At 44.6% G+C, this 12,922-nt stretch overlaps 1 protein-coding gene across 3 annotated transcripts in view; it reads right to left on the reverse strand.

The window, feature by feature from the left end:
- The window catches only part of EVC (EvC ciliary complex subunit 1), an 84,552-nt gene that overhangs the window by 19,497 nt on the left and 52,133 nt on the right, over window positions 1-12,922 (reverse strand). For 2 of the 3 annotated variants that reach the window (XM_021669462.2, XM_064365633.1), the window contains exon 12: window positions 6,738-6,950. In XM_021669462.2, coding sequence (XP_021525137.2) covers window positions 6,738-6,950 — 213 coding nt within the window. Of the gene's footprint in view, window positions 1-4,631; window positions 4,659-6,737; window positions 6,951-12,922 lie in introns of those variants that run through there. The other variant, XM_064365634.1, reaches the window with a different exon arrangement.

A 12,922-nucleotide genomic window follows, 5' to 3' on the forward strand; every position in this document is an offset into this window, starting at 1 on the left:
AAGACACTGAGAAACTACACTTTATGAATGAAAATTATAGTAATGAGGCCAGGCGTGGTGGCTCACGCCTGTAATCTCAGCACTTTGGGAGGCCGAGGTGGGTGTCACACAGCTAATAAACAGTGGGGCAGGAACGGAAATTTACATCTTTATGTCTCCAAGCCTCACATATTTTCTAAATCCACCATGCTCCTCCCTGACGATCTCACATCACCAGGAGATGCACCTAACTCAGCAAGACGATGATAAAACCAAGGACTCCATCCTTAAGGTGAGAGAGGCTTCTTCCCTTTTCTATGGCTTTTTAAAAGGCTGTACCTCTGGCAGATTGGAGATGGTGAGCGCTGCATTTGGAATGCAGATAAAACACAGGCCTGGACAGAAGTACCTGCAGCCTAGACTTCAGTTCTGGTGGACGCTGTGATTCATAACACTTAACTCTCACAAAACTGCACTGTGCTACTGGAACAGTTCATTAAATCCCATCTCTGACCCCTCTTGTGAGGAGTTTACAATAATCTGTCAGAGTGCTAGGGAAACCAGAACATTCTAGAAAATTCTGCACAGTCTTTTTTTTTTTTTTTTTTTGAGATTGGAGTCTCACTCTGTTGCCCAGGCTGGAGTGAGGTGGTGCGATCTCAGCTCACTGCAACCTCTGCCTTCCAGGTTCAAGCGATTCTCCTGCCTCAGTCTTCCAAGTAGCTGGGATTACAGGCACATTGCCACCACGCCTGGCTAATTTTTGTATTTTTACAAAAAAATTACAAAATGATGGAAACCGCCTAGAGTGGTTTCACCATGTTGGCCAGGCTGGTCTCAAACTCTCAATCTCAGGTGATCTACCCTTCTCGGCCACTCAAAGTACTGGGATTACAGGAGTGAGCCACAGTGTCTGGCCAGTCTTTATTCTTTGAAAGGTAAGTTTGCATTGTCACTAAAGTATATAGGGGTCTTGGCTGGGTGTTTTGAGAATGCAGCTAAAACTAGCAACAGGATTCCACGATGATCGTTAAGGCCAAGACCTGGACCAGACGCTGCCTGCAGGTGTCATACAAACCTCTTCAGCATTATCACTTGCAGGCTTGTAAATGCTCACATTCAGAAGAGCTGCTTCCTCGGGCTAGAGTGCTGGTCATCCCTACCAGGTCATTCGGTGGCCTCGGATAAGTTTTACTCTTTGTCTCAAACTTTTGTGTATTATGGGGAGAAAGGGAAGAGCTACTAATGGATGCCTAGTATGTGCTGAAAGTTTGGTAGTGTCCTCCTGGAAACAGGGAGGGTTTTTAGGTGGGGTGAGCTCTAAAATCAACTCCTGAGGCAAACACCGGAATGCTGGGGGCAAGTGGGGATTGCAGTTTTAAACAGCATGGTCAGAGTAGGCCTCGCTGTGAAAGTGACAAGGGAGCCAAGGCCCGGAGCAGGGCAGAGTGAGGCCGGAGCGTGCCCAGAAAGCCAGAGGGGTGCAAGGAACCAGTGGGGCCTGGGGGAGCATGCAGGTGGGGTCAGAGGGCAGCCAGGGCCTGACATGGTAGGCTTTGCAGAGTGTGCTGAGGACTCTGGCTTTATGCTGTGTGAATGAGAAGCCGCTGGGGGTTCTGCACAGAGAAGCAGCATGATGTGACTCAGTGTTCCCTATCACATCTACTGTGCTATGACTGTAAGATGCCCAATTATTTTCAGTATCACTAAGAGAGAAAAGTCACTGCCAATTAAGTTAAAATGCATCTTGATTTCAGGGATGTTAAAATATTTTTAAATGTGTATCCTAAAAATTCGTAGCAAATAGGATGTCTTAAAACAGGGGTATCCAATCTTCGAACTTCCCTGGGCCACACTGGAAGAAGAAGAACTGACTTGTGGCACTAACATGAATGACAGCTCCTGAGCTGAAAAAAAATGCAAAAAAAAACCTCATGATGTTTTAAGAAAGTTTACAAGTTTGTGTTGGGCTGCATTCCAAGCCATCCTGGAATGCGTGCAGCCTGCAGGTCGGACAAGCTTATCTTAAAAGTGTCACTCTGGCTGGGGGTTGAGAATGGAGGCAGAACAGCTGGTCAGCTGTTGCAGTAACCCAGGCAAGAGGCACAGTGGCTTTGGCCAGGGTGCTAAGAGGGGAGGTGCAGAGAAGTGGTTAGACATTCAGAATTAGACTGAAGGCAAAACTAATAGGATTTCTTGTCAACCAATGAAGGGTGTGAAAGAAAGAGGAGTCAAGGATGACCCCAAGGTTTTTGCTCCAATTTAGTAGAAAAGTGGAGGAAGGCTGTGGGTAAGGCAGGTTGGCAGGAAGAGCAACAGCTATTTTTGTCACACCAATTTCTCATGTCTAGCAATCATCTAAATGGAGACTTCGTGTAGAGCTGAGTTCAGGAATGATACTGAGCTGAGGGTATATTTTTGGAAGCTGTTGGTTCTCAGTCTAATGACCCTTGAGGAACTAAAACCTGACAAGAGCCAGTGAGTGAGCATGGAAGTGACTGTTCTCCAGTCACACCTTCAGATGAGACCCCAGCCCCAGCCCAGGGATTGGCTGCGGACTTGTGAGAGGCCCTGAACAAAGAGCTTGGTTAAACCTTGCCTGGACTTCTGACCCACAGACATTGCGAGATAATAAGTGCATGTTGTTTTAAGCTGCTGGTTACTCGTTATGCAGCATTAGAAAATGAATGCAGATGGTGTGTGACTGGATGGGATCACTGAGACAGTGCATGTAGATAAAGAAGAGGGCTACAGACTGCACCCCAGGGCTCTTCAGTGTTCAGAAAATAAGGAGCTGGGAAGGGACCAGAAGGAGACTGAGAAGCAGAAACCAGTGAGGTGGGAGGAGAAGCAAGAGAATCAAACGGGTGTTTCAAGGAGGAGGAAAGAGACCAACTTGGCCAAACACTACCACCGAGTCCAGTAAGAGGAGGCCTGAGAGCTCGGCACTTGGTGATGAGAGCAAGACTCAGTGATGAAATGATGGAAACCGCCTGGAGTTGGGTGTAGAGAGAGTGAGGTGGGGAGCCAGGATTCAAACTCAGACAGACTGCCTCTAGCACTGGTGTTCTTTACTGTCATGCTCAAGAGTGTACCAACTGCCACATTCCCTGCCCCACAACTACCCAAACTGGCGTGTTAGTTTCCTGTGGCTGCTGTAACAAATTATCACACATTTGGTGGCTGAAAACAATGCCTATTACCTTACACTGCTGGAGATCAGAAGCCTGAAATAAGCATCGGCAGCTCTGCACTCCTCCCTGACGGTCTGGGGCAGGATTCATTTCCTTGCCTTTTCCAATTCCTAGAGGGCACTTGCATTCCTGGGCTTACAGCCCCTTCCTCCATCTTCAAGTCCAGCAAGGGCTGCAGAGTCTTCCTCACTGCCTTACTCTGACATTGAGGCTCCTTTTTCACTTATAATGACCCTTGCGATGACATGGGGCTCAGCCGGACCATCGGGAGAATATCCCCATCTCACGGTCACATTGGTAAAGTCCTTTTTGCCTTGTAACCAGACATAGTCATGAGTTTTAGGGATTAGGATGTGGGCCTCCGGGGGGCCATTATGGCTGCCTACTGCAAGGGCACTGGGAGAAGCTCAGAAGTCTGCATTAGAGCAGATTAAATTTTGAGAAACAGCATTCTACAACCTGTTCCAACAGCGTAATTCACAAAGTCCATAATTTTTAACAACTTCCCTGAGCAATGGGATATGAAACTACCAAGGCCTTTTTGGACAGAAAACAACGTGGGAAAGGCAATTTGTAGTCGATGTGTTTTTGATTTTCCATGAATAGCTTTGTTGGTGCGTTTCTTCTCATGATTAATATTCATCTGAACTGCAGAGAGTTCATTTCTCATTTTTTCCATCGATGGGGAAACATGGCAAGTGGAGCTCTAACTACCGTGTGTTAATTTAAGGCAATCAAGTAATCAGGAAATTAACTATGACATATACACCTTGAGAAAACAGTCTTGGGTCATACGTATATAATCAGTTGATGAGGTCATTAACTCTTCTGCTGCTTCCTGCATGCAAAACTCAGCCAGAAACCAAACCTTCCCCACATGCCAAGAAAAATTCACAATCATATGCTCACAAAGTAAACAAGTAAAATATAAAAAACAGAGCTGTGGATAGTCTACTATTTGCCTAAAATAACTTGAGACTCATAACCAGAGAGTTTTAGATGAATCACAGGTGTTTTATCAGAGGTGAAATTCTGGATTCCTTCACTGTCAATAGCATTAAATGATCGATGGATATTGTGCAAAAGATCTTAACTTGCATTATCTCACAGCAATCAGTTGGGTGTTGTGACCCTTAGTTTTCACACAGAAGCTAGAGTTCTGAGGCATTTTTAGCAAGTTGTGTAAAGTCACAGAGTTGCAAAAGGTCAGCTCACTGGCTAAAGTCACACAGCCCATAAATGTGTCTGCTCTGGCTCAAAACCATGTCTTGGGCTTCTGAGGTTAGGGGCCTGGCTGCAAAACCACAATGGTCTCTAAAAGGCCCCTACACTCATTTAGTGGGTCCACTTCAGAGGCCCATTACGCTCACCTGGTTTCTAAGACACTGAGGCCCAGGTCCTCCTCCCTCCTCAGGGACTGTAAATGAATTGGTCTGCGGCCCGGTATTTGGAATGAATTGGATGAATTCAGCTTCATTTAGATCCCTTAGAAGAATACAGGGCAAAGGCAATGCTGTAATCATTTCCGAAGCTGCACTATTGTTGCTGGAAATGGAACTAGTTTTCCTGAGCATTTATCATATTGCAGCCACTGGGCTTTGAATAGGCGGTGTAAAGATGAAAATCAGGGTTGCTGTCCTCAAGGAACTCATAGCCAAATGCAGGAGATGGACAAGTCACCTATGAGAGGGCAACTGGATGCCACTGACAGAGGACTGAATGAACTAGAAGGAGGTCTAAGAATTCATTCGGGCAGGTAACTAGGCCCTGTGCCTGTCCCCACAGCTGTGAGTGGTCATGTGTTTGCATAATGCTTTCCTCTATCTATTTTGTACTTTCTGTTGCTCCAAGGAATTGTTTCAGGAAAACTCTTTTAGATGCTTCAGTCAGATTGGTCTTTTGTAACTAACTGCAAACTCAACTTAAAGAAACAGGGTTTGTTTCTGACAGCAAGCATCTAGGGGTGGGCGGTTCAGGGCTGCGGCAATAGCTCAACAGCACCGCCAGGGGCTCCGGGCTGTCCCTACCGCTCCATCATCTGGAGCCCACCAGGTTCACACAGGATGCCTCAAAGGCAGAGAAAGGCTGATGCACCTCCAGGCCTCCAATGTGTTCTAGGAAGGAAGAATGGGACAATGAAGAAGTGGGCTGCTCCAAGCAAAACCAGCTTTTGTATCAGGAAACAGAAGCCCTTTGCCTTGTCTCAAAGGCCAGAGCAGTGTCACCCCATGGCTAGTTGTAAGGGATATGGAGAGTAAGGATGTTAGTTTCACAGCTTCTAGAGGGCAGAAGGCACGGGAGACAGGACATGTAGGCAGTCTTGGGGGATGCTGAATTTGGAAATGCCTTCTTTTATTTAACAGTTTAATTTTTTAAAGATAAAATCAATGTGGGCTGGGCACAGTGGCTCACGTCTGTAATCCTAGCACTTTGGGAGGCTGAGGTGGGCAGATCACTTGAGTTCAGGAGTTTGAAATCAGCCTGGCCAACATGGTTGTGAAACCCCTTCTCTACTAAAAATACAAAAATTAGCCAGGTGTAGTGGCCCGCACCTGTAATAGGGAGGCAGAGGCAGGAGAATCGCTTGAACCTGGGAGGCAAAGGTTGTGGTGAGCTGAGATTGCACCAATTGCACTCCAGCCTGGGCAACAGAGTGAGACTCCATCTCAAAAAAAAAAAAAAAAAAAAACCCAAAAAACAGAAACAAAAAAATCAGTGTGTTTTGTATTAGTTTCCTATTGCTGCTGTTACACGTTGCCACAGCTGTGGCTGAAAACAACACAAATCTATTATCTTACAGTTTTGAGGCCAGAAGGCTAAAATGGGTCTTAATGGGCTAAAATCAAGGTGTCAGCAGGGCTGTGCTCTTTTTTGGAGGCTATGGGGAGAATGTGCTCCTCGACCTTCCCATCTTCTAGAACCAGCCAGAGTTCCTAGGCTCACAGCCACACCATTCCAACCTCCGCTTAGACCATCAAATCTCCTTCTCTGACTCCCACCCCTCTGCCTGCCTCCTGTAAGAACCCATGCAATTACGCTGGGCTCGCTGGGATAACCCAGAATCATCCCTATCTCAAAATCCTTCACTCAACCCCACCTGCAAAGTGCCTTTTGCCGTGTAAGGGAACACAGTGTAGATATCTTTGGCGGGGTCATAATTCTGTCTCAGCATATATCTGTGGTCTTAGTCATCAGACTCTCATGGAAAAGCAGGAGTCCTGTGCATGCAGCTCCCCCACTCCCACAGAGCCCACTCCCTGCGAACCTCTTTCCTTTCTGCCGTTTGGCTGGCTACCTATTCCTCTCATTCTAAAGAACATGGTTTGCTGCTCTTTCTTGACTGATCAACTTAAGGTATGATCTCCGACTTCCTGTCAAGGGAGATGAGGGCTCTGCTCTCTCATCCCACCCCCGTGGTGGGCCACTGTGAAAGGGAGGCAACGGTCATCTGTGTAGAGCAGCTACAATAGGCACTAGTGGGTGATCAGGATGTGAGATCTGTCACTCTTCTTCATGCGTTTCTAAAATGCAGACCACAGCCCCTGGGTTCCCAAATGCCCGCACCTGCTGGTCTTGCTCTAGGAGCTCCTGGAAGAGTTTCCACTGCTGCCTCCGGAAGTGATCCGATTTCCCCAGCTGCCAGGCAGCGTTCTCCTGGACTTCCTGCCTCAAGTAGTCACACTCTTCTGGGGGAAGACCAGTCACGCCAGGGAGCGTCTGAAGGAACAGGGTGTCCACAAACTTCTGGAAAGTGTCCATGGTGCTGCAGTACAGCTCCTGAAGCCAAGAACCACAGCTGGGGTTATGGGTCACGGCAGGACCCTGTGTGGGACCTCAGCTGCTCTCTGCCTCTCCTCCACAAGCCTCCCACAAGGCACAAGGAGATCCACAGACAGGAACTTTGAAGTCACATGTATGCAAGCATGCACAGACACACATATACACACATACAAGTACACCCCCCACATGCACGCACACTTGTACACACAGACACATGCACATGCACTCATACACATATGCATGCAGACACATGCACATACACACATGCACATATACACACATGCACATACACACACATGCAGACATGAACATCCACATGAACACATGCACACCTGCATACACATGCACAAATACACACCTGCACAGACATGCACATATACACACATGCACATATACACATGTACAGACATGCACATCCACAGGAACACATGCACACCTGCACACACATGCACATATACACACCTGCACACAGACATGCACATATACACACATGCACAGACATGCACATCCACATGAACACACGAACACATGCACATATAATACCTGCACACAGACAGGCACATATACACACATGCACACAGAATGCACATATACACACATGCACAGATATGCACATATACACACATGCACAGACATGCACATCCACATGAACACATGCACACCTGCACACACATGCACATATACACACCTGCACACAGACATGCACATATACACACATGCACAGACATGCACATCCACATGAACACATGCATACCTGCACACACATGCACAAATACACACCTGCACACAGACATGCACATATACACACATGCACACAGACATGCACATATACACACATGCACATATACACATGCAGACATGCACATCCACATGAACACATGCACACCTGCACACACATGCACATATACACACCTGCACACAGACATGCACATATACACACATGCACATATACACATGCAGACATGCACATCCACATGAACACACGAACACATGCACATATAACACGTGCACACAGACAGGCACATATACACACATGCACACAGACATGCACATATACACACATGCACATATACAAACATGCACACAGACATGAACATCCACATGAATACATGCACACCTGCACACACCTGTCGACCCATGCACACACTCCCACACACTTCCATGCATAAAGTACACACATACACACATGAATTACAATACACTCATATATACTTGTGCACACACACTCCTCCCCTTCACACACACACACGCACAGTCTTGGGATACACCCGCCACCTTAGAGCCGTCAGCCCCACTCAGCCAAGCCTCACACCTGCTCTCCATCCTCAGCACTTCATCTCGCATCGCCTTGAAACCCCCATTTGGGCCTTCCCTGGGTCACTGTCTAGATTATTTTCACAATCCCCACTGGTCTCTCTGTCTTCCCCTCCACCCTCCGTACTTAGGTGAGTCATTTTTGTAAACCTCAGATCTGTGGAAGACCTCTGTTCCCCTCACACTCAGGATCACCCAGCAGGGCTTCCAGGCAGCTCAGAGGTGGCCCCAGCCATCTCATTCTGTTGCCTTCATCCCACCTCCCCCACCCCAATACCTTTCTAAAAACTACAAAAAACAAACCCACACCATAGATAATAATATGAAACACCTATAAATCCGATATTTGCATCTTTTTTTTTTTATTTAAAACACGGAGCCTTACAGGTAGCCAAGTGTGGTGGCTCATGCCTGCAATCCCAGCGCTTTGGGAGGATCACCTGAGGTCAGGAGCCTGGCCAACAAAACACGGTGAAACCCTGACTCTACTAACAAATACAAAAATTAGTTGTGGCGCATGTCTGGGATGATAGGTATAGGCAACTGTGCCTGGCCCAGAAGCTTTTTAAAGCCACTCCCTTTCCCCATGTCATCACTTTCACACCTAGAATGGAATCCTCACCCTGCAATCCCTCCAAAATAATCCCTTCTCTGGAGCCTTCCCTGGGCCACTCAGACTAACATGAGGATTTCTGACCCTGGGCTCCCACCAGCTGTTTGGTTAGCCCAGCAGAGTATCTAAGCCACAGTTTACCTGTCATCCCCCACGAGCACAGCCCCTGAGATAGTGGCTTTGTCATACTAGGGACCCACATCTCATATCCTCAACCAAGCACCTGCCTGCCGTCCCTGAATACACCATGCACCAACACAGTTAGAACAACCACGTCCCCTCTCTACCCAGGAACTCTCCACCATGTTCCAAAAATCAATTTGAAGTCTCCTTTTCTGATAAGGCCCCTGACCACAGGGTCTGATTAGGTGCCCCGTGGCTTAGCTGAACATCTGCTCTCCTTCCTGGAGTCTGGAATCTTGGTACATGTCAGGAAGTGGGTGTGCCTGTATGACTGATCCCATTGGAGACCCTGGACTTTAAGCTCAGGATAGCATCCCTGGTAGACAACATTTCACACATGCTATCGCAACTCATGTGAATTAAGTGCATCCTCTGTGACTCCACGGGGAGAGGATTCTGGAAATTTGTGCCTGGCTTCCTCTGGATTTTACCCCTTGTAGCTTCTCCCGTTGCTAACTTTGCTTTGAATCATTTCACTGCAATAAGTCTCAGCCATGGGTACAACTATAGGATGAGTCCATGAGCTGTCCTAGTGAACCACTGAACCGAGGGGTCCTATGGGCCCCAGAAGACATGCCCCTCCTTTGCTGCTGCCCCTCCAGCACTCACCACCCTTTGCAGGCACTGGTTGTGTGACTGCCCTTCTCACGGATGAGACCACAGAGTTTCTTCTTACCACCTTTGTATTTGTGGGGCCTAGCAGAGTGCCCAGCAAATGGCAGGTGATAATAAATAGAATTATTAACAATTGTGAATTCTTACCATTGCCAGAATCAAGAACACTGTTTTGCGTAATATCACTCAATCCATACAATAGTTCGATCAAGACATTCTATTATAATCATCATTTTAAAAATGAGGAAACTGAGGCACTGAGAAAATGAGTAACTAGGATACAGTTTATAGATGGTAGGTCCTGGCCATTGGACTCTTAGACTCACACCCTTAGCCAAGGTCCTACATGGATAACTGGTTTTTTGAAAGGAAAATAAACATATTCTCACACATACATTTAGTATAGTATATGTTCCTAGGTCATACTTGCTATGCTCAATGAATGTAAGTTAAATTTCATTCAAATCAATGTTAATTCAACCTAATGAATGCCACACTCTTAAGCTCATGGCCAACGCTGACTTTGGTCAGAATAAAGTGATCATAACAAGGGCGTATAGAACCCACATTCTTTTAAAAGATTTAGAGATATTTCTGATATGGCTAACCAGATAACTTGGACCAATCCTTTCACTGGGGGTGAATGAAAAACATAGGTGGACAAAATAATTATTAAATCTTCATAAAAGTTGCAAAGAGCTAACAAGACTGTGATAAGTACATGGGCCAGGGTTTGAGAAGACACATCCGGAGGGGCATGCCCAGCCTTTAAGCTGCTTTTACCTAGGGAGTGTTGGTTGATTGAGAGGGGATGGCTGAAAGACTGAGCAGGTCTTTTGACAGCCTGAAGCTGTCAGGAGACAGAAATTTGAGTTCATCATTCATTATGGGTGGAGGCCTGGTAAACCATTCCACACTTAAGGTCGGGACCCAAAAAGCCACACTGAAGAAATATTAGTGAAATGGAAGGGAACCAGCCCAAACTGGTTATACAGACTGTAACCCAGAGTCAAGTTATTTAGATTGCCCAGGATATTTTAATCCCCAACTTTGAATTAAGGTGACCCTGGATCACTAGAGGTGCTGATATCTGACAAAAGCAAAGGAAAATCCTCTTTGGAGAAGGACAGTGTCATTGTATACTTGAAAATATTTCTACAAATAAATGCAAATTTGAAATATAGTACACAAAATATAAACAGACACATGAGGAGATAAGGTAACATGATCAAGGACCTACATGAACAATGGACACCAGAAAGAAACCCACAGGTACTTCAGAAATAATTACAAGTCAGCATGTAATTACAGGACATGGACTTTAAAGTATCAATGCTTACCATGCTCGTGAAGTTAAAAGCCACTCTTAAATCTCTAAGTAAGGAGCTGGAAATTATAAAAAGTAATACTACTTAGTTTAAAAAGAACCAACTAGCAGTTCTAGAATTGAAAAATATTGTCCAATATTAAGAACTTAATATTAAGAACTCAAGGTTTAATTGCAGTTTAGGTGCAGCTGAAGAGAGAATTAGCACACCAGAAGATAGACCAGAAGAAACTAGCACAAAGCAAGGAAAGACTAAAGGATGGAAAACACAGAGGAGAAGATAATGACATAGAACATACAGTGGGAAGGTCCAACATGTTAAATTGGAGTTTCTGAAGGAGTGAAGGGAAAGTCTGAGTAGAAGCAATATTTGAAGAGATGAAATTTTCCAAACTGATGGAAGACATTTACAAACAAGGAAACTGAGGCTTTCTCTCTACATGTAAAAGAGAAATTAAATAAGTTGCACAAGTTTACACACAGTTCTGACAGTTGAGGTCCAGTGCCCATGACCTTGATGCTACTCAGGTGAATATTTTTAAAGAATGAATGAGTAAATGAATGAATGAATAAATGAGCCAGTACCTAGTAAACACAGGGTCACTTTTTGCTACATGAATAGCAGAAAAAATAGTCTTTAAGAAAAACAAAACTAAACAAAACATGACTAGACAGAAAGAGGTCATTTCCTAATGCTAAAAGATTTAATTCACTAGAAAGATGAAAAAATTATAAATTTGTATGGACTTAATAACATTACTGAATCAATGAAATTTGCCAAATTAACAGAATAAAGGAGAAAAAATATTACACTGATTACCTCAGTAGAGGAAGATAAAGCATTTTACAAAATTTAATTTCTGTGCATGAGAAACACACTTAGCAAATTAGGAATGGAAAGAAACTTTTTAAACTTGATTAAAGAAAAAAAACCCAGCTATATAACACATTATACCTAATGGTGGAAACCACAAAGCAATATTAAGAAAAACTGAATTAAATATGACCTAAATAAATGCAGTACACAATGTTTCTGGATTGGAAGACTTGATATTGTAAAGATATTAATACTCCTCAAATTGACCTATAAATTCCAAATCTTAATCAATAACTATATGCGATATCAGTTGAAGCTACATATATTCCTTAATCCAAAATTCCACTCTTTGGTATATCCAAGAGAAATACAGGCACACAGCTTCTACAAGAAACTTCATGCCAGTCAATGTGTAATCGGCTAACACAAGATGACTCCAAAGTCCATCACCAGTAGGATGGGTAAGTGTATGGTGCTGTATATATACAACAGAACACTCCAGAGCAATAAGAAAGAATGAACTACTGCCACACACAACCACACAGATGAATCTCACAAATACAAAGTTGAGTGAAAGGCCAATGGGACAAGGCACATGCTGTAAGATCCCATTTACATAAAGTTCAAAAACTGCCAAAGCTGCACAACAGTGTCCAGGGGTGTGCTCTGAGATGCACAACTGTAAATCAAACCCGGGATCTGATTTCTGTATCAGCTGGATGATGGCTTCTGGGAGCAGGGAGGGTGTTAGGATGGGGAGGAGGCATGGGGGTGTTCTGGGGTCTCAGGTACATTCTCTTTCATGCTCTACATGGTTTCATAAATGTTTTACAATAATCATTTGTTAATTTATAAGATTATGCTTTATTTATTCATATGTGTTATATTTCACAATAAAAATTGTTTCAATGAATGGGAAGGATGGACGTTATTTTTCAGCCTCTAAGAATCCCAATTTTCTGCCAGCAGACAGATTTTTAAATTGACTTTCATTCTTGGACTCTCTGATTCTACAGCAGAGGTTGGGACAAACCTTTTTCTTTATTGTTCACAATTGTCAAATCACAAATATATGCTGCGATTTGTAAATTAGAGAAAGG

This window comes from Aotus nancymaae, unplaced genomic scaffold, assembly GCF_030222135.1.
Source record: "Aotus nancymaae isolate 86718 unplaced genomic scaffold, 86718_ANA_hifiasm-v0.15.2.pri h1tg000006l, whole genome shotgun sequence".
NCBI classification, from domain to species: domain Eukaryota; kingdom Metazoa; phylum Chordata; class Mammalia; order Primates; family Aotidae; genus Aotus; species Aotus nancymaae.